General features: G+C 42.8%; 1 protein-coding gene across 1 annotated transcript in view; it reads right to left on the bottom strand.

Moving 5' to 3' along the window:
• Positions 1-23,682, bottom strand: part of PACS1 (phosphofurin acidic cluster sorting protein 1) — a 136,070-nt gene extending 112,388 nt beyond the window's left edge. The window contains exon 1 of the mRNA XM_024748683.1: positions 23,230-23,682. Within this exon, the coding sequence (XP_024604451.1) occupies positions 23,230-23,576 (347 nt within the window). The 5' untranslated portion in view covers positions 23,577-23,682. The remainder of the gene's footprint in view (positions 1-23,229) is intronic.

Raw genomic sequence — 23,682 nt, forward strand, 5'->3', positions numbered from 1 at the left:
ATAACAGGCAAACAGGCAGAGAAATTCTTAGAGAAACTTGCTTTCTCAGGCTACAGAGTGAATCATCAAGACAGAACAAAGCAAACTCCCAGCCTTCTCACTCCTATACATCACAAACACAGCTGCTCCTTACCAGTACATTCAACACAGCCTTCTGACAGCACTAAACCCAGGACCCAGTTTCCTCTGGATCAGGGGTCAGCAAACTTTTTCTATAAAGGGCTAGACAGTAAATATCTGGGGCTTCACAGGTCATGGGGTATCTGCTGCAGTCACTCAACTCTGCCTCTGCAGGGCGAGAGCAGCTGTAGACAACGTGTGCACAAATGGATGTGGCCGTGTGCCCAAAAACTTTACTTACGAACGCTGGCTGAAGGTAGGACTCGGTCTGCTGACCCTGTTCTATACAGCTCAAAACGCCCACTCAAACACTGTCAACCAGAAACAGAGGGAAGAGACACCTGCTGTCTGCAATGCGACAATTCCATTGACTTTTCCTCCACAATGACTCATATCTGCCATTTCCTTTCCACTTCCATTGCCGCAGCCCTAAACCAGACTTGTAACCCCTGTCACTTACCCACATTTCCCTCAACCTGAATTCTCTTCCTCCCACTATTAAATCTTCTCTCTGTGAAGTCCAGCTCAACTGGCTGTAAGTAGTTAATATTAAGGACTTAATTATTTTAGGCGGGATAAAGGTATCGCTGTTATATACTCTTAAAACGTAAATTATTTTAGGAGGGATAAAGGTATTGCGTTATATACTCTTAAAACGTGTCCTTACCTCTTAGAGGTATATGTTGAAATTGTTATAGAAGAAATCCTACGACATCTGGGATTTGCTTCAATTATCTGGGAGTGAAAGTCGGGGTGGGAGGTAGGGATACAGATGAAACAACCAGCTGATAATGAAGCTGGGTGATGAGTTCACAGGGATTCATTACACATTTTCTCTACTTTGGTATATTTTTGAAATTGGAAAAGGTACTAACAAACATGGAAAAGGGTAGGGCTGGAGAGAACCTTGAGGTATTATACTGGAAATGAAGGTGTTAGTTTGAACTCCTGGGTCTTTTACAGTTTTAAAAAAAACATACGGTTTCTCTGCAGAAATACAGAGTGTGTGTGTGTTTTTGGTGGGGGAGGGGAAGGCGGGTATGTGCTATAGATACATACTTACATTTCCAGGCTCTGTTCTCTTTTTTCTTTTTTAATAAATTTATTTATTTTATTTATTTATTTTTGGCTGCATTGGGTCCTTGTTGCTGCACGCGGGCTTTCTCTAGTTGTGACGAGCGGGGGCTACTCTTTGTTGCAGTGCACGGGCTTCTCGCTGCAGTGGTTTCTCTTGTCGCGGAGCACAGGCTCTAGGTGCGCGGGCTTCAGTAGTTTAGCACGCGGGCTCAGGAGTTGTGGCTCATGGGCTCTAGAGTGCAGGCTCAGTAGTTGTGGCGCATGGGCTTAGTTGCTCTACGGCATGTGGGATCTTCCCAGACCAGGGCTCTAAGCCATGTCCCCTGCATTGGCAGGCGGATTCTTAACCACTGTGTCACCAGGGAAGCCCCAGGCTCTGTTTTCTGAGAGCACCTAGAAGTAATGACATCCTGTAACAATGAGCACAACAAACCTCCAATCTTGGCTTCTAAATGCCATCCTCCACTAAAAGAACCAGGACTCTTTAGAGAAATGGCTGATTCCAGGGCCAGGGCAGAGAAAACACAAGATAAGCCTGGAACATCTTGTTCTAGAAAATTACAAGTGTTCAAAGAATGCAAAGAACATATAAAAGGGAAACAGCTCGGAAGAGCTCTCACTGACCAAATCTGGAGTACTTTGAGCATCAAAATAAATCAAAATAATAACACTAGTAAATTACAACACAATGAATAAATCACAAATCCATAAGTCCATACTGAAAGGAAGAAAAGGAGCGAGGGAGGAAGGGAGGAAGGAGATGATAAAGGCTCATCTTTACAACAGAACAATTTATAAATGTAGAAGGAATAATGGAAACAAAAAAAAAATCACCATTTGGCAAACACATAGTGCTTGCTGATTTAGGGAAGACACTAATGCTGGTAAGTTCGAAGTGTGACGAGGAACAGAATATTGGCATAATCTCAAACTGTCTCCACACAAAATACTCATCAGTTACAAAAAGAAAAGCAATGACTTTACACTGCAGAAAAGTAGAGATACGTCACAGACACCAACATGACCAGATGATCAAGGTTAACATCACCGGTAACGGGACCGGTTAACACCATGTGTTCCTTGATGTGATGTACTGAGAATATTCACAGCATCATTTCTGTGATATTTTTGGCAAGAAATCACAACCTGGTCACAAGGAAATACGAATAGATTCAGCTTGCAGATCATCCTACTGAACATACAACGAGCTGAGGACATGAATGACAGGAAAAGACTAAGAGGTTATCCCAGGTTGGAGGACACGAAAAGGCATGACAGGGGACTTCCCTGGTGGCGCAGTGGGTAAGACTCCGCGCTCCTAATGCAGGGGGGCCTGGGTTCAATCACTGGTCAGGGAACTAGATCCCACATGCATGCCGCAACTAAGAGTTCGCATGCCACAACTAAGGAGCCAGCGAGCTGCAACTAAGGAGCCCGCCTGCCACAACTAAGACCTGGAGCAACCAAATAAATAAATTAAATGAAATATTAAAAAAGAAAAAAGAAAAGACATGACAACTAAATCCAATGCATGCTCCTTGGTGGGATCCTGGAGCAAAACCAAAAGGAGGTATTGCTGGGCAGCTGGCAAAATGTGATTGGGGTCTATGGATTGGAGAAAAGGGTTTTATCAGTGCTAATTACCTGACTTAGAGGGCGTGTACTAGTTATTTAAGAGTGCACTTGATTCGAGGGAATTATTTGGGGGTGGTAGGGCATCATGTACATAACTTGGTCTCAAATGGCTCAGAAAAACTAATTTAGAGAAAGCTAGCATAGTAGAGTAAATGTGGAAAAATGTAAAAAGTTTGGGAACATGGGTGAGGTGAGAGGGATGTGGGAGTTCCTCCCAGTCACAGACTGGAAGAAAATAACATCTATCAGAGACACACACACACACACACACACACACACACACAGTCACATGCACAGACCTACATTGGAAAGGACTTATCTGTAATATATAAAGAACTGCTACAAATAAATTATTAAAAGACAAACATACCAATTTATAAAACAGGCAAGACTTGAATAGATACTTCACAAAGGAAGATATCCAAATGGCCAATCAGCAGATATTCAATGTCATTATTAATTAGGGAAATGCAAATTAAAAGCACAAGGAGTGAACTTTTCATACCTATTCACATGGCTAAAATTAAAAAGACTGACAAAATTAAATGTTGGTGGAAATGCGGAGCAACAGGCCCTTCTGTATACTGCTGCACAACAATTTCACCACAAACTTAGCCGCTCACAGTAACACATGTTAATCATCTCCCAGTTTAAGCGGGTTAGAAGCCCAGGCGTGGCTGGGCTGGGTCCTCCACAAGGTTCCAATTAAGGTGTCGGCTGGGGCTGTGGTCTCACGCGCGGCTTGCGTTGGGTAGGATCCGTGTCCAAGCTCACCTCCTTGTTGGCAGCATTCAGTTCTTCGTGGGCTACTGGACCGAGGGCCACGTTTCCTTCTGGCTGTGGACTTGAAGCCACCCCCAGCTCCCTGCCACATGGCCCTCTCCATAGGCAGCTCACGGCATGGTAACTTGTTTCTCCAAAGCCAGCAAGGGAGTCTCCTCACAGGGTGGGCACTACAGTCTGATGCAACATAATCACGTACATCCCATCACCTCTGACATCTTCTGTTAGGAAGGAGCAAGTCACAGGTCCCGCCCGCGCTCGAAGGGAGGGGATTACACTAAAGCATAAATGTGAGGGGACAGGGATCACGGGGGCCACCTTAGAATCTGCCACAGGAAGTGAGAATGTAAACTGACACAACCACCTTATAAAGTTAAGCACAGAGACATCCTGGTGGTCCAGTGGTAAAGAATCCGCCTCGCAATGCGGGGACGCGCGTTTGATTCCTGGTCAGGGAAATAAGATCCCACCTGCCTGCGGGGCGACTAAGCCCTCGTGCCACAAACTACAGAGCCCATGCGCCCTGGAGCCTGCACGCCACAACTAGAGAAGAGAAAACCCGCACGCCACAACTAGAGAGAAGCCCACATGCCGCAACGAGAAAAGATCCCACATGCCTCAACGAAGATCCCGCATGCTGCAACTAAGAACTGACGCAGCCAAAAATAAAAATAAATTAAATAAATACTATAAAAAATAAAGTTAAGCATAAACCTACACTAAGTCCTACCATTCCAATCCTACATATTTATCCCCAAAGAAATGAAAATGTAAGTCCACAAAAGGCTTGTACAAGAGCATTCATAGCAGCCTTATAAAGAAAAGCCCAAAACTGTACACAACCCATATGTCCATCAGCAGGAGAATAGATTAAAAAAATTGTAGTATTTGTTGGCAATAAAAAATAATGAACCACTAACACACAACATGGATGAATCTGGCAAAAGAAGGTCAACACAAGAATATATATGATTCCATTTATATGAGGCTCAAGAACAGACAAACATAATCTATGACCATATAAACCAGAAGAGTAACTGCCTATGACAGGTGGGGAATGACTGGAAGTGACAAAAACATTCTTGATTAAGGTGTTGGTTACATGAATGTGTATGTTTGTCAAAACTCATCCAACTATAACCCCAAGATCTGTGCATTTCACTGCATTCAAATTCTACCTCAGTTAAAAAAATGTTTTAAGTGCATATTAATAGATGGTGAAAAAAGTGTAGCACAGTAGTTAAGAGCATAGATCCTGAGGCCAGACTGCCAGGGTCCGAACTCTGGCAATGCAGCTTTCTTCAGCAAGTTACCTAACCCCTTTGCACACCTCTACCTATCTGATAATCAAATGAATTAACACGTGGACAGCAATTAGAGCAGCACCTAGTGCATATTATGTATTCAGTTAACATTAGCTATTAATCAAACAAAACTAAAAAGATGATTATGGATGCTTGGAAAAACTAAAAATTGGCCAGGAAAGGAAAATCATAGTTGGCTACATGGCTTAACAGTGACTTGCCTTTCTACGGTCATAATAATAAAAGTCCTGAATAATAATATAACCAAAATTACAATTTTATTGGGAGAATGAGGTGATGGTGAAAAAGCCAATCTTCCACATCTGGAATTCACCGGATACTATCCAAAGATTGTTTTTGAAAGGAGCCTTGTAGAACTACTTGACTCTTTAAAATATATGTACAACTTTGACTAGAAATAAATACAACAACAAGGGGAAGAAAACTATTAAGGGGAAGTGGACTAGTAAAAAAAATAAAACCAGGATGGAAAATAACCAAATGTGGAAACTTCAAATGAAACCAAAATGCAGTTCAAACGAGCATCAGTCTGTATGAGAAGGTGCATTCCAGAGGTACTACGGAGACTTAGTTATGGGAAGGGGTGAGGAGTTCACATTGTAATTCAGTTTCATACGAGTATTAAGTATATTCCATGTTAAAACTGCAGAGACAGTATCCTTCCTCTCTCACAACTTACATTCCAAAATCTTATCACCTTTTCATCCAGTAAGAGGCCAGGGATTTCTCAATCCACTGGCTGGAAGGCCAGGGTTATAGTGAATTAATATGAATGAGAATTTAATTATAATAATGTAACACCTATATTCACATGGAAACTTTCACTGAGGAACATAAAATTTGCTTAAATTTTACCAGAATCCTCAAAGCACTTCTAAGCAGTAAGATGACGAAGGAAATGGAAAGTGAGTGGTTTGCCTACTTTCATGTTGAAAACCAGAATTTGAATTAAGACACAGGAATCCCAACAGAGTAGTGCTCTTGTTGCCTTCCTATAAACACAGAGCTTTTAAAAAGCAGACACCACTTTCCATGAATAAGTTATCTCTAAAGTGACCAAACTCAAAGAACCCCGGACTGGGCAGATCCATACCGTTTAGGAGACTTCGTCTTGGTAATTCTGCCTACAGCTCCAGCAAAAACTGAAGTTAGCAAACTCATAGACTGACTCAATGGCTTTTCTATAGTACTCTAAGACTTAAGACGGCATCTATAAATTATTTCATCTGTTCTTCCCAACAACCCTGGGTAGTCAGCTGGACAGTCTTTTTTATTTCTTTCCATTCTGATGAGATGGAGGCTCAAAAGGTAACCAACCCCAAATCACAGTTTTTGTTCAAGGAAGGATTTAACTCTTCTGGCTCCAAGTCCAGTGTTCAATCCACTCTACCAGCCTATCTGTGCAAACAGAAGTCTGTGAAGATTAATCATTTGTTAGTTTTTAAGGTCTAGATTAGGGATGACAACATTTGAAATTGCTGGTTTACTTTAGGTCTCTTCCTAAAACAAACAAAAAGCCAAACACACTGGAAGATACTCAAGCACACTTATATCATCTGGATGTAACTATCGTAACTGGAATATAATGGTGGTGCTAACGCCTCCAGGGGGCTTTCTGGATTGTCACAGTGACTAGAGACTTCACTGACATTCAGTGGTGGAAAAAACAAGAAAGCCAGACCTCCTACAACCCACAACTCCTCTGAGCCCCTCACAACTAAGAAATGACTAGCTTCCTGCAGAATTTCCAACATTCACGTTAAGTGGAAACATTCTGACCAGGAGCAGAACCAGGTCTTGTAGGGCCTAAAGCTTTCACAAGCTGGAGGGTCCTCTATAGGAGAAGCATGCAAAATTACAGTTACAAAATTAGGTCTAGGATTTTAAAATATCAAATATATAAGAATACATCTAAAGAAAGATTTACAATACTTCTATGCTAAAAGTGCAAAATCAGTGAAAGAAGATCTAAATAAATGGAGGGACATAACACATCCATGGACTGAAAGACCCGATACTTTAAACATTTCAATTCTCTCCATATTAATCCACAGAGTCAATGCAATCCTAATAAAATTCTCAAAAAACTTTTAAGGAAATTGAAAAACTGATTCTAAAATTTTTAAGGAAATGAAAGAGCAGGGCTTCCCTGGTGGCACAGTGGTTGAGAGTCCGCCTGCCGATGCAGGGGACATGGGTTCGTGCCCCAGTCCGGGAAGATCCCACATGCCGCCGAGCGGCTAGACCCGTGACCCATGGCCGCTGAGCCTGCGCGTCCGGAGCCTGTGCTCCGCAACGGGAGAGGCCACAACAGTGAGAGGCCCGCGTACCGCAACAAAAAGAAATGAAAGAGCAAAAACAAGTCAAGGCAATCATGAAGGCACAAAGTTGAAGACTTACGCCACCAGGTAATAGGACTATTATAAAGATAAAGGAAAGATAAAGGAGTAGAGCCAGGGGGAACACTGGTACAAGCACGGACAACCTGACCAATGGTACAGACAGAAAGTCTAAAAATAGACCCACATGTAAAATGTCATGTGATTTACAATCAAGGTGATGTGCAGAGCAGTGGAAAAAGATGATCTTTTTTTTTTTTAGTTTTGTTCTGTTTTATTTCCAATTTTAGTCTAATGTATATACAATAAAATTCACCTATTTTGAGAGTACAGTTTTATGAGTTTTGACAAATGGCGTAAGCACCATCACAATCAAAACACAGAACATTTATTTCCATCAAAAAAGATGATCTTTTAAGTAAATGGTACAGGGGTAATGGAAGATCCATGTGGGGGGAGTGTATCTTAAGCCTCCATTCCACACACAAATATCAATTCCAGATAGACTATAGATCTAAATGTGAAAGAAAAATAATACAGCTTGAGAAGAAACTGTTAAGAGAACCTCTTCATGATCTTGAATGGACTAAGATTTCTTAAACAGGACATAAAAGACACTAAATATAAAGGGGGAAATGGATAAACTGGACAGATTTAAGAATTTGTGTTCAACAAACAACACCATTGAAAGAGTGAAAAGGAAGCCCACAGAGTATGAGAAGATATTTGGAAGAAAAAGAACTCCTACAATTCAATGAAAACAGACAACCCAATAGAAAAACTACCTGAACAGACAATTCATAAAAGAGGATATCGGACGGCTGCTAAGCTTATGAAAAGGTTCCCAACATCATGAGGGAAATGCAGATTAACACCACTGGAGCAGCCATTTCACCTCCACTCAGAATAACTGAAACGCAAAAGACAATCCCAACTGACGGTAGCGATCTGACCCAAGCGGAACTCTCACACAACCCAGCAATTGCATTCCTGGCTGTCCTCTGAAGAGAAACGAAATGAACTGTACGAGAGTGCTTGTGACCTCCGACAGACGGGTGAGAATGTCCATGGCAGCCCTATTCACAATATGGGAAATCTCCTATATGACCACCGCCAGCCCAGTGATTAAATAACCTGTGATACATGCGCACATGGAATACCGTACAGCAACAAGAATATATGAGCTGCAACCATATGCGACAACATGGCTGATTCACACAAACATCATGTTGACCAAAAGAAGTCAGATACAAGAGTATACACGGTGTGAAGTACCAAAGCAGGCAGAGCTAACTTACGCTCTTACATGTTAGGATGCTAGTCATCTTTGGTGGGGGCAGAGGCAGGGATTAGAAGCAGACAAGGTAATGTTCTGGGGTGTTGGTACTGTGTTGTTTCCTGATATGGGTGCTAGTTTTGTTCAGTTTGTAAAGAGTCATCAATTGTACTTATTATATGTGTCCTTTTCTAAGTACTATATATTATACTTTTTGAATAAAAAGTTTAAAAAAAAAATTAGGTACAGGGCCACGGAAGTAGCCTGAAACTTAAGTTTCATTAGCTTCATAATAAATTTGCTTTGAATTTAAGGCAAATAAAGGACCTTGAAACTTAAGTTTCATTAGCTTCCTAATAAATTTGCCTTGGTCTTGCCAGACACAAACGTATGTAAATAAAAAGCAGCTTATGTTTTAAGCCTAGATTTAAATAGATTTTACATAGAAACTTAATTGATTTTTTCACCAATCAATATACACTGGATTTTCCAGGAATGTAACTACAGTAAACAGAGAAAAGACTATATTTTGTTTTGTGTAGAATTTGATGAAGATTTATCCACCATTTTAGAAAACTGTATCACCGATGGCACTGCCTCATATCATGAGGCACCCATGCAGTACACCTGTATCGGTCTCTATTTATGGGAGCCATATCCACAGAGATAAGGCGATGTGTACCTGCAAGCACCTGACAGCTATGGTTTCTAATGTGCTGTGAACACTTACACATGTCTTCTGAGAATTTACATATAGAAACACATACTGTATTACAAACAGCTTTCCTTTTATTTTTCCTTTATAGTGCAGTTAAGACATTGTAGAGGGCTTCCCTGGTGGCGTAGTGGTTGAGAGTCCGCCTGCCGATGCAGGGGACACGGGTTCGTGCCCCGGTCCGGGAAGATCCCACATGCCACGGAGCAGCTGGGCCCGTGAGCCATGGCCGCTGGGCCTGCACGTCCGGAGCCTGTGCTCCACAATGGGAGACGCCACAACAGTGAGAGGCCTGCGTACCGCAAAAAAAAAAAAAAAAAAAAAAAGACATTGTAGACATGCTGGTAAATCTGATTATCCGGGAATTTCATTTCAGGATAGAAAAGGGGCCATAAAATCTGATAGTTTTGAGAACCAGTTACAAACCATCAGTCTATCAAATAACTGTAAAGAGAATTCTAATTCTTGAATTTGGTAAATGCTCTTTTATGCTACTCACATTATCCAAATCACAAGTAATATATTTATCTAAAATGTTTTTGAAAAAAAGAAAAGAAAAACCCAGCTACCGTTTTCAAGAGCAATTACCTAAATATATCTATTATAAATTTTGCCTAGACCTGGTGAGCAGGACAAGAGGGAAACTAGAGTTCAAACTACAAGATCTAACTGAGCCCTTTTCCTTTTAAGTCAGTAAGATCCAGCTTGGCATTCACAAGCAAAGGGTTCCATTATTTTTCTGTTCTCTTTCAAAAATAGCTCCACCTTCAAGATTACACAAATTAGATCATTCTGCAGCAGGATTCCTCCTTATAGAGCAGCTCCTAGGAAGCACAGACAGGCTGTCGGCTGTAGCAAACCAGTCATTTTAAAAAAAAAAACAAAAAAACAGATGTTTTTTATTTTTCAGTTCCACCGGGTCAGTGACAAAGGGTAGGTGCTATGGCTGTTAATGGCCTCTGCAATAGAGCTCCCTCACCAAAAGCCATCAAATAGGTAAAGATCACAGAGGAGATATCAGACCAAGCAAATGTGACAGCAGAATAATTAGGGACGTTGGGACTCTGCTGCTCCAACACCTTCACCATGGCCTACAGCATAAAAAGAATTTATCTAGATTTTTAACACAATCAGTTGCCAACCTATGGATTATTCCATCACCCAGTAAATCCCCAAGGAAATTTATTCCCAGTTAATCACAAATGGCAAAAATAGAAACAAACAACATTCCTCAAGAGCTCTGAATAGTTCTGTTACACAGATCTCATTCTCATACGTCACTTATGATAAACAGATGACAATCACTATCATTTTTTTAGTGAAAAACTGGCACAAGGAGGTTAAATGAAACCTTGAAGTTGTCCTTGAATCCTTTTCTTTTGTCATATCCCAAATGTAATCCATAAGCAAATCCTTCAGGCTTGAAAAGACTATACCCGACTCTGATGACTTCTCATCTTCTCTACCACCCTGGCCGAAGGCAACATCAACTCCCAGTACATCATCTGCATACTCCTAACTGGACTCCCTGCTTTCACCCTTGCCCTTCCCTATGGGCTATGCTACACACAAGGGCCAGTGGTTATTTTAATATGTAAGTCATTACCATGCCTCTTCTCTGGCTCGAAATCCCCAATGGCTTCCTCATCTCACTCAAGGTCAAAGCCAGAGTCCTACATTGGCCTACGAGATCTGGTCCCTTCACTTCTCTGACTTTCTCTCCCACTACTCTCCACCTTGTTCCCTTGGCTCCAGTCCACTGGCCTCCTGGATATTCCTGGAACCTACTAGTACTTCCTGTTCCCTCTAATGACTTGCCGAAGTGTGTGCCCCACATGATGACTCACCTTCTCTGGGGTCTTCTAAACTACCTTATTTAAAACAGTAACACTCTCTGCCTCACGTATACCCCCTTCCTGCTTTAATTTTCCCCATATGACAGACATACCCTACCATTTGCTCACTCATTTGTTTATTGCCTGCTGCCCCCTCTGTCCCTAGAAGGTAACCTCCAGGAGAGCTTGATTTTGCCTGTTTTATTAAGCACTCTCTCCTCGGTGTCTAAAATGGTGACTAGGCATACGGTTTCTGCACGGTGAGTACCTGCCGACTAAATGAAGTTACTATTAGGGAGAGGACTCACAGAGACTTAGGCAAACCCACACGGTGAGGTAAAGCCAAATAAGAAACCAGATTCTAGAGCCAAAGCATTTTTGGCACGTGGTTTTAAAGAGATGATAGCAACTTGCTGACTTTTTTCCTCCAGATATATTATAAGAATAGGAGGAAATACCTGAATGAGCATCAAACAAAACAAAGCAGAACAAAACAAAACCCAAACCCCAATAAAGCCATCATCACAAACGTTCTATAAAACGTTCTCTTAAATGGACTCCAATCAGACGACGCCTCAGCACACGGAGACATGGCACTCACTTATCAGTGAGGCTGCCTGAGAACGAGGCCCTCCTGGAACAGAAGCAAACACATCGCTGGCCTAAGTCCAAAGCACACCAAACTAATCCTATGCCAAATCTTAGTTCAGGTCATGTCCCATTTCCAACCCAAGCATTTGTTTTCCCGGTGAGATGACACTTTCCTTTTCCTCCACGGAGAGAAAAGTCAACCAAAAAGATTAATGGGCAATGTTTAATAACAGTTTAGCTGCTCCTTTTCATAAGTTTTTTTTTAAAAGAAAGGAAAGAGGGGATTATCCACAAGTAATAAAAACAAAGGGATAATGATATCATATACACTTAATGAACAATTCTCCCCATTAAAGATAAGGGTATAAACAATTTATCGCACATCTTGGTGGCAGAGTGGAAATACAATTAAATCCATTAATAGCTACTGAGCTTTTATGTTCCCAGAGGACGCTGGTTTCCAGAGTTGCTTATTCGTTTTCATCCACAGCAAAAACAGTACATGGCATGGATGACTGAATGCTGTAGTCTACTTTCCACATATTTTAATTTTGAGGAGACAATTTTATTAAACAACAGACTTAGGGTAGGTTACGCTGCCACATTCTATTGGATACGACCTGAAAGTGCGAAACAAAAACCTACTCGCAGAGACAATGTAAATGATGACTGATATAAATCAGGCCTACAAATACTATACCATCATATTCATAGTTTCACTGCCATTACCCAAAGATGTTAAGGTAATGATTTCTACGAATACAGATGCTCAAACATTTTACGAATATTTTGTTTCTCTGCATAACAAATCAACAAGGCCAAAAAGGGTATCATCCCCACTTGTAAAAAAAATCAGGAGAAAAAGTGACTTGCCCAGAGGTAATCAAAATAGATTTAACTAAGCACTAGATATAGGGCTTTACTGACTAATCCATAATAGTAATAGAAGATTAAGTAGTTAAATAGAAGATTAAACCCTCACCCTCAACTCACCAGCAAGCCTACCTCTAGAGCACAAACTGGCCCGAGAGCTGAGCAAACAGCCCCGCTGTGGATCTCACGCTCTCAGATTAGACTGCCCGTTACTCTCAGCCTCACATTCAGAGCCCATTCCTTCTTAACATATTTGACTATATGATTCTTCAGCTCATGGAATATTAGAAGCAACAAAGCAGAAAGAAGGCATATTGATAGCAACAGGGAGAAGAGAAGACAAAAACAAAACTAAAAAAGCAAACATATGACTTTAAAAACAGTTACGCACCACGTACCGGTCCACACTCTTCATTTCAAGCCCTGATGTTCGCCATGACGGTCCCATTCATCATGACCATCCACACTTGAGAAGCGGTAAATCTGTGTCTTATATATTCTCAAGGAAGAACCAGAAACACATAAATGTATGTGTGGGTTTCTAACCAAAATGGGAAGATAAAAAGTCTTGGTGCTTATTAAAGGAGAAAACTGACATGTACACCAAGATCCAAATGTTTCACAATAGGCCTTAAATGTATTATCAGGTTCTCCTACAAAAGTAGAATACAGTTTTTCTATAGTTTGAGACATAAAAAGGAAAGCTTAAGGAGAAAAGAAAAAGAGATCAACTCCGTTTAAATGCTGATTTTCCTAGGAGTCGCTCAGCTTTTACTGGTGATAAATGGCTAGCTGTAAACCGGTTTAGTTGCTCTTCTGGCTGCCAAAGCGGAGCTAAAGAAGTCAGCAGGTAGAATAGGGAAGCTGTCAAGTCAAGTTGGCTCAAAACAAAGTTGTGGTTTGCAGGCCGGGCCTGAACCATCTCTTCCGTTCATATAAGCTGGCAGGATGTAGAAACAGGATCCCGACCCAGCCACTGCTTCAGAGAACCAAAATATTTTCCTTTGACTTTCTAGTCTATTAAGCTTGGGGTTTGGCAGGATCTGTGGCCAAAGTGAACCCAAGACCTTGTAATGGTCCCCCTGAGGAAATCAGAATATAAACAAGGTTGCCCTGATTCTAGACAGAAAGCAGTTTTTCGAGGGGTGTGGGGGAGAGACAGAGAAGCTAGGCTGGCAGTAAAGACAGCAAGAGTGACAGTAACATTTTTAAGTGTTTTCTATGTGCCACATAAGCACTTAAAGTGTATTAATCTCATTTAATCCTCATAATAAATGAACAGTAGGGGCAATTACTATGCCCATTTTACAAGATGAGAAAAATGAAGCATTAGAGAGGTTAAGTAATTTGGCCAAGTCACTCAAACAGTAAACAACAGAGTCAGGATTAAAATCCTGGCTAACTGGCTCCAGAAATGACACCTGTAGCCACTGTGCTACAAAGCCTCTCACTGTCAACAATTTGGTAATAAAGCAGCATTCTGTAATCCCAACATTAGAAAGTATAAAGCATTAAATATTATTTGTCAACCGTGAGAACCAGACAGAGCTCAGGGGACACCAAGTTTTGGGTTTTTTTAAATTTATTTATTTATTTTAGTTTTGGCTGTGTTGGGTATTCATTGCTGTGCATGGGCTTTCTCTAGTTGCAGCAAGCAGGGGGCTTCTCTTGTTGCGGAGCACGGGCTCTAGGCGCGCGGGCTTCAGTAGTTGTGGCTCACGGGCTCTAGAGCGCACGCTCAGTAGTTGTGGCGCACGGGCTTAGTTGCTCCACGGCACGTGGGATCTTCCCAGACCAGGGCTCAAACCTGTGTCCCCCACACTGGCAAGCGGATTCTTAACCACTTCACCACCAGGGAAGTCCTCCACCTAATTCTAAACTGGGGAGCCCTGCAGAACTGCCTTCACCTCCCTGGGCCTCGACTTCCCTTCCTGCGGAGGTGCTGTGCACATAGCGAACGCTCAGCAGTCTGGTTCACCTCACCCAGGCATCAGCCCAAACAGCACCTCACCAGAGGCCTTCTCTGACCACACTACCCAACCCTCTCAAGTCCACACTCCACTTTGTTTCTCATCATGGCACTACTCACCACCTGACTCTTCACTATAGACCTAATTACGTGTTTATTATCTGTCTCCCCCCACAAGAATGTTCACTCTAGGAGAGAATGGACTTTGTCAACCAGTTTGCTGCTGGTTCCCCAGCACCTGGAGCAGTATTTGGCATATAGAAATACTCAAAAAATATTTGTTGAATGAAAGAATTGTGTAGGATAGATTTTCATTCAATGAACTTTACAAATAAACAGGCACTGTTCATTGACAAATGTATCCATCAAGCACCTATAAAGTAACTACCATGTGAAGTAATGAACAGGATTACTTCAGATGATGGTAACTGGTGTGAAGAAGATTTATAAACTCCCAGAATGGAATGGGCAGGTGAGAGAAGCTTTCCAAGGTAGCAGGTCAGCTGAGACCTGAATGATACCCAGGAGCCAGCCACACGATGACCTGGGGACACAGCATTCCGGGTAGAGGGAACAGCAAGTGCAAAAGCCCAAAGGCAGGGTGACCGTGCCCGGGCCCAACTTGCCCAGAGCCAGGTGTGCATGGGGAGAATGGTAGCAATGAGGTGGAAGCCACAGGAAGAGTCCCACCACGAAGTATCTCCTAGGTCATAAAAAGGGTTTTACTCTAAGTGTGATGAAAAGTTATTTGATAGGGTCTCTTATCGTCACCCAACAGAATGTATACTTTATGAGATCAAGGATTTTGTTTGTGGCACATGACGGCTGGTCTACAAGCATTTGCTAAATGAGTTAATTGGGAAGATTATGAACAGGGGAGTGACATGATCTGATTTTCATTTTAACATATCACTCTGAACTGCTACTAGTGGTTACCTTCTGGGAGGAGATCAGGGTCACAGAGGATGGGTAGAATTACACATGAGGCAGTGCGATGTGCTTTCCAGGCACCGTAAATCACAGACATGGGAGGGAAAAGCTACTATCTAACCCCTGAAGCCACTTGGTGTTTCTAAACAACATAGACAGGAAAAGGTCTGGGAGGAGGGACCAAATAAATGACAACTGATGTTCTAAGCCTTTTGTGTTCTCCTAAACTGTTATAAAAAGAAAAACAAAAAAAAACACTACAAAGAATCTCTGTCTCACTTATAAAAAAAGGAACAAAAGGAAGCTCAAAGCCAGACAGACAGACAGACACACACACACACACACACACACACACACACACACACACACACACACACACACACACAGAGTTTTGGAGAAAAACTGTAAAGAAAAAACACCTTCCTGCATGTAAGCACAATAACCAGGCTACATTTCCTCAGGGACAATTAACATTCCACTTACCACACCCAAACTGTTACCTGGGGGGAGTCTTGCTCAGAATACTGCTCTGAGAGGCAGACTGCCATTCGGAGGAGTCTGCAGACTAAGAAGACAGGAGCAGGTGCTGTAATAGGAACCAAGTTTTAAAACATCACTCCTTTCACGCCTACCTATACCTGTACCAGGTCACTAAAAAAACATACAGGGTAAAGCACTCAGGGTGTAACTGCTAAGAGGTCTGTCACAGTTCTAAAAAATTTTTTTGCCAAAATAGGCTCTGGATATTACCTAGTGCCTCTGTTTACAGAACGAACTGCAAGTGCTGAAAGCATGAATGAAACACAGGTTCATCTGAGAGTCGTGGAGGATCATTACTTCCAAGGAGAAAAGAGGAAGAACAGTACTCGGGGTCAGAAAAATTGGTGAAGCTAGAACTAAACTCAGATATTCTGACCTTTAATGTATTTAAAAACTTTACAATCTGAAAGAAGCTACATGGGACTTTCCTGGCGGTCCAGTGGTTAAGACTCAGCGCACCCAATGCAGGGGGCGCAGGTTCGATCCCTGGTCAGGGAACTAAGATCCTGCATGCAGCACGGTGTGGCCAAAAATAAAAAATAAAAATAAAATAAAAGAAGCTACACGAACATCAAATAACTAATGTGCCTCTATCAATGCCCCCCTCCTCACCTGTGCCCCACCATCCACACACCATGAGGTGGGCAGCAGGCTAGAGCATTCTCCAGTCACCATTTTTGCTATCAATAAAGATGAACAAGCAACTCTAGAACCAAGAAAGTAAGGTGAGTGGAGTGAAACCTCAGCTCCCCCCAATGTCTTCATCCATTCAATAAATCCTATATTTTACATCTTTATAGCGATATAAAATTTGTAAGGTTCCCTCCTTTGAGGTACGTATACAACCGAGAAGAGTTGATATGCATCTTTAAATATATATATATATATATATATAAATATTTACTCATTTATTTGGTTGCACTGGGTCTTAGTTGCAGCAGGTGGGATGCATGTGAGATCTAGTTCCCTGACCAAGGACCGAACCCAGGCTCCCTGCATTGGGAGGGTAGAGTCTTAACAACTGCGCCACGAGGGAAGTCCCTAAATATATATTTTTAAAACAACATTTACTGGTCTTTTCTGTAATACATGTCTGTTATAGAAAGTCTGGAAATCACCAAAAAATACACAAGGACAAAAATTAGTATCACACATAATCCTACCATCCAAAACCATTTTGGAGTTAATGCCTCCAGACAGTTTTCTCTGTAGATATTGACTAAGACCTAAAATTGTGAGAAAAAAATGACAGGGAAGCACCAGGAAGCTAATTCCCTCCAGGAGAAAGTGAACAGACTAGAAGGTAACAACACTTAAAGGGGGAAAACTAACAAAAGAAAACTAATGGGCCCTTGGAATAGCGAAGAAAGGGGACATTTTAAAATAACTTGGAAGAGGACAGACTGAGTACTCAGTCTAATTAAACAAATAAGGAGAAGCCATAAATATTAATACCAGAAATGCCCATACTTAGGCAGTTTTCTCTCTAAAACAGTGTTATCTAACAGAACTTTCTGTGGTCCTGGAAATGTTCTAGATCTGCCCTGTCCAATATGGCAGCCACCAGCCACACGTGACTGGTGTGAAATGAAATGTGGCCAGTGCAACTAAGGAAGAGAATTTTAAATTTCATTCAATTTTAATTAATATTTAAACAGCCACGTGTGGCTAGTGGCTACTGTATTGAACAGCACAGCTTTAAAGATGAAATAGCCTATGATCTTAAGACATAACTGAATGTCAAAGAAAATGTTTTAAGTAACTGTTTTCTAGAAGTTATAAAAGCTCAGCAACAATACATCATCATTTACTGGCCTTCTCTACTGCGCTACCCAAGGTAGAGGCCAGGCACGTGTCTGCCTAAGCAGCCCCCTAAGCTGTGACTACAGCTATTCTCTGGTTTGTAATAACATAAAAGGGAAAGCAGGTCCAGCAGGCTTTCTAATCAGATAACTGCCCTGTGAATGACTCCAGAGTTGGTGCCCAGGCACACACATTGGTTCCCTGAAGTCCTCTGAAGTTATGCTGGTTATTCCTTTAATTAGGCCTGGAGAAGGGAGGACTGCGTCAGGGCTCGCCAATCTAGAACCAAACCGCCTTGCCCAATTCCAGCCCAGTGGGCTCTGAAAGACATTTTAAGGCCAACTTCAAACTCTGTCTTTTCGCAAGAGCCCTTAATACCACTCCGAACTCACACTGGAAAAAGACCAACTCTTGCAATCATTCCCACAGCTTCCCTGGATTCCCAAAGTACTCCCAGAATGTGACACCACAGGTCCAAGCCAAGCCGACTCCAAATTTCGGAGGACCCACTGAGTCTTCAAGTCCGGGCCAAAACAGGACAAGCCTCCTAGGGTGAAGCAGTGAAAAGACACAGCCCAAACACTTTCTGGCTTACACCTCCCTGGCGCACACAGAGACGGCACCAACCTTAATAACAGTGGCAGCTTATTGGCTCAGCTAAGAAATTGGAAATCTAGCTTAAAAGGAAATCACATAACCACTAATGTGTCCAAAAGATCTGTAAATCAATACATGTAAGACAGACTCTGTGAAAGCCATTCTCTTTCTGACTTAAGGAATCTGAGCTTCCACAGGGACAGTGGATTATATTACTCCGATAGAGAGCATATTCTATTACAACACTCACAATGTGAAATTCAAATCTTCTAAGATACAAATATGCTTCCAAGACTTTTTTTTTTTTTTTTTTTGTGGTACGCGGGCCTCTCACTGTTGTGGCCTCTCCCGTTGCGGAGCACAGGCTCCGGACGCGCAGGCTCAGCGGCCATGGCTCACGGGCCCAGCCGTTCCGCAGCACGTGGGATCTTCCCGGACCGGGGCACAAACCCGTGTCCCCTGCATCGGCAGGTGGACTCTCAACCACTGCGCCACCAGGGAAGCCCTGCTTCCAAGACTTTTAACGCTAGGGAAATAAAAGAAAGTTCAACAGCTCTCTCTTATTTGATCAATTACATTTACTTTATATCTATCATTTAAGAAGTACTTTCTCCTGTGGATCTATAGGTCCTATTTTATATTTATTTCACCCACATCTTGGAATGGATAGTAAGTAAAAGTATTCCCAATCAATGGATGAAAATGCTAAGGTGTGGGAGAGTTTGCCCTAGCACACAGGAAGCACATACAGCAATACATCCTGGCTTGCCCAGTGCTTTCATGGTTAGAGGGGTAACTGGCCTCAAGTATCTTCATGAAATTAACACTTCTATTGCAGGACAGTCACACAAACTTGGCCATGGCCACCTCCCCTTTTCTTTTTTTTATTTTTTTCCAAATGTGGTCTAAAGGAGAAATGTGACTGATAACCACTGAACTCCTTCCCTAAGCACACAGATAAGGATACGCAAATGTGCTCTGTACTCAAAGACAAATGTGATACAGTTAGTGGGTGATAGAGCAGAGCACATTTTGTCTCCTGACAGTCAGTTTTACACCCCTGAGGAAATTTTGTACACTTAGGAAATTGAATAATTTTTCAGTCTCTCCTACTTAAGCAACTCAAAAAGAGAAAAGAACATCAAGGGAAATGTCACCATACAAAGACCAAAGAGAAAGGGTCAATGAGACTCTAAAGCCCTGCCTTCAATGTCAAGCATCTTGCCACCTGGTACCTATGACTGCGCCACACCACTGTCCATACTCTGGACCACAGACCAGGGAGCACTCCTTAGTGTGGAGGGAAAACAGCGTCCACTTCCAAAGCTGTGAATTTCATAATGGAACTGTAACAGACCTACCTGCTGGTGACAGAATCTCAACAGTCAACTGTGTTTCACAATGATTACCTCTGGGGAGTGAGAAGAGACACAGGGCTGGGGCTTTCCTTTACCATTTCCATCTTTCTGTACTGCTTGAATTTCTAATCATGGACGTGTATTGATCTTCTTATTTTAAGCCGTTGGGATGTAATGCACAGCATAAGGGATATGGTCAATAGTACTGTAATAACTCTGTGTGGGGACAGACGGTTACTAGACTTATCGTGGTGTCCATTTCATAATGTATGCAAATGTCAAATCAAATGCAAATTAAACCAACATAATATTGTATGGCAACTATATTTCAGTGAAAATTTTGAAATTCCTTGTGAGAATAAAAATCTACTATCAGGAAAAAAACGATCTTTTTATTTTAAAAAATGCTGGTAAAAATGGCAATGAAAAGAACAATTTAGTTATTTTAAAGCCAACTATAGGTATGCTCTTCATTCATAAAAAGTAAAAAAAAAAAATACTATGGATTCTGAGAGAATTTAGTAGCTGTTAAGTCAGAGCAGAGTACATACCTGAGAAACAACAACTTTATTTAAACATCTAATAAAGGAAAAAGTTTTTTTTTTTTTTTCCAAAAGTAAATTGTATTCCTACAGGGATCAACAAAAGGAGCATGACCTTCCTAACACTCGACTTTTCAACTCGCTTCTCTGCACTAGGAAGAGGATGACAATTTCACAAGACTGAATCCCAGGACATTTTATACACATCCAACCTTAGATCATACAATCATGCGTGCATTTCTCAAGTGCATATAAATCATACATTTGTGTCTCATTTGAGTTACACAAGACAAGAATGTTAATCCTAGACGATATTCAGCGTGCTGTATACAGAGTGCTCGCTGCCAATACATTCCAAACAATGTGAACAAGCAAACCAAGGAGACTTCAAATTAACTGGATGACTCTAATCACTGGAAGGGCCAATAGCAGCCCATTTTCTCCCCACAGGGTGTTATTTTCCATCCTGCAGATAAAACAGCCTGCTCCAAAGAGCACAAGTGTTCCACAAAGAGCTGGGAGGCACAAGGGTGCCGGTTAAAAAAAAAGTCAGAGCAGGACAGCTGACAATCCCAAAGATTGGTTGGTAGACATGACAGAACTGCATGCTCCCTGCAGGTGAAAACAACAAGACAGTCTAAGGCTCTCACACCAAGTCAACATAACAATTACTGATTTGATCAGGATGCCTGGCTGTTTCTTTGGCTAATAATTTATTGTGTGGACCTTTCAGTGACCAATAGGGACAGACTGGAAATCAACAGCAATCAGTGTTTTTATTTATCCCCCTCGGTTGCACAGCAGCTTCTTGCCAGTAGGCTCACGCCTTTCTGATCTAACAAGCTAGAGAAGGCAGCTGTCCAAATGTCACCAGTCAAACAGTGATAGATGTGACGGAAGAACAGGCAAGCATGCATTACTAACACTGGACCCATGGAGGAAAGGACCCAGTGCTTTTATGTTTGAAAGAAGTAGATGAGAATACTTCAACTATAGATGGGCCTGTACAGAAAGAGAAAGGCAGGCCTGCTTAGGACCAAGAGAGGAAAACCACCACATACTAAACTCCCAGCTGCATCTGGTGTGTGTTAGGGTACTGGCCAAACCTAACTAAACTAATGTGGCTCCTGATTACCCTGAAGAAAGGACAGAGAAAAAAGAAAGTATAAATCAGTGAAGTGAACGCTGAAACACAAGGGACACGAAGAGTAGAGAGGGGCTAATGGAAAACAATTCAGCATTATCTAAAAATGCTCCAGATGTATATCTCTCAAATAGCAATTCCACCCCTACGTATAAAGACATCCTAAAGAAACTTTTGCAAGGAGCACCAAGAGTCCTGGACAAAAATATTTACAGCATTACTGTTTGTATTAACAAACAGGAAACAACCCAAATGTTCATCAAAAGGAGCTTTATGATACATTCACACAATGAAATTCTACCCATTAGTGAAAATATTTAGAGCCACCATACAACACTGATGATTCTCACGAACTTAATGTTGAGTTTAAACACACACACAAACAGGCCACAGAACACATACAGTATGATAGCATTTATATAAACTTCCAAAAACATCCACAACTAAAAAACATAGCTTAGAGATGCACATATGTCAGTAAAACTAATTTTATAAGACAGAGAAATGATAGACACACAATTCAGAATAATGTTTACCTTTGTAGGGGGAAGAAGGGGATGTGATCAGGAAGTGGCACCCCGAGGGCTTCAACACAATTGTAATGCTCTTTCTCAAGCTGAGTCAAGTACAGAGATGTACTTCTTGTCATTTTTATTTACATTCTTTTCTAGGACATATATAATTTTGCATGCATGAAACAATTCAGAATAAAGGGGGAGGCATGGAGAAAAATAAAGAGTTGAAGATGTAACCAGACAATGCTCCCCAACCCCACTTACACGTCCATCTGCCCAAGACAGGGCTGACAGAGTAAGGAGCCAGTCAGCCTCCAAGCCAACAGAACAACTCAGTTTACAGGTGACAAAAAAGACCACCTCCAGGCACTTCTCTGGGCTTCCTGGGTGAAACCAGCTTCACAGTGTCTATTCAAGGGGTAAACTGTAGGGTGCTGCACACTGTCCCCAAAGAGTTTGAGAAAGACTGCCTTGCCAATACAGAAACAGAAAATATCCCAAACTCAGGTATATTTTACCAATGGAAGGAAAGTCCCCAGATGGTTCCAACAGACAGAGGAATGGATTGAATTTAGGAACAGGCGGTAATTTTACGTAGCCCTGCAGGGCTAGAAGTTGTGACCAGTTACTGGGGGGTGAGGAGGGAGGAGAGGATGAAAAATATACTTGAAGACACATTTAATAGGACTTTTACAAGACGTAGAGGCCAGGACACAATGTGTGTCTTTGGAGTACAAATGAACATGTGTGTTGAAGACAAACCAGAAGCGCCAAGGGTTACTATACCGGCTTTACCTGGCAGAAGGTGACAACCGAGTTTGACACGTGCCAAGTATATTGGGAAATAATATCTAAACAGATCCATACCACATCTATGTAACATATGTACAGCCCACGGGAGCTGGCAAGGCCGGGAAAAGAGTCTGTGACTTTCACAGGGAAACTGACAGGAAGGCCGGATTCGGTCAGATCAACAAGAGAAGGCCCAGGGCTGAGAGTCCAGAAGGCCCAGCTCAGAGAGGGGAAGAGGGTGGCCCCGGCCCCAGACAGAAGGTGGGGATGCCAGGAGAGGGCGGGGTCCATTCGGGAGGAGTCCCGGAAGGCCGGGCAGGAGCCAGGCCGGGCGGCAAAGCAGCCAGAGGGAATCTAGGGTCGGGGTGCCCCCTTGGGCGATGGGACGGGGAGGAATGGGAAGGCGGGGGCCTGCCACAGACCCGGCTGGGCGACCCCCGAGGGCCCGGTCCCCCCCCCCCGCCGCTCACCTGGGCACGCAGCTGGACGAGCTCCGGTCCACCTCCCAGGTGGCGTACAGGTTCATCTGCACGGGGGCGGGGGTGCGGCCTGGCCCCGGGCCGCCGGGAGTCGCAGAGCCCGAGGCCACCGCGACGGCCATGGAGGTGGAGGTGGACGAGGACGAGGAGGAGGCGGCCGCCGCCGAGGTGGACGAGGACGACGAGGTGGCCTGGGCCAGCTTGGGGGGCGTCGGCTGCTGCGGCAGCTGCTGCGGCGGTGGCTGCTGTGGCGGAGACTGGGCGACCCCAGAGCCCCGCTGGCCACTGCCGCCCCCGGCGCCTCCGGGACCACCGCCCGCCCCTCCACGTTCCGCCATGGCCCGGCCGGGTATAGGGAGGCACAGGGGTTACGGGAATCAGGCGACGCCGAGCGGACGCCGAGGCTTCTCCGGCGGCGGCGGCGGCGGCGGCGGCGGGGGCTCG

The sequence above is a fragment of the Neophocaena asiaeorientalis genome, unplaced genomic scaffold, assembly GCF_003031525.2.
Source record: "Neophocaena asiaeorientalis asiaeorientalis breed wild unplaced genomic scaffold, Neophocaena_asiaeorientalis_V1.1 scaffold43, whole genome shotgun sequence".
Classification (NCBI taxonomy): Eukaryota; Metazoa; Chordata; class Mammalia; order Artiodactyla; family Phocoenidae; genus Neophocaena; species Neophocaena asiaeorientalis.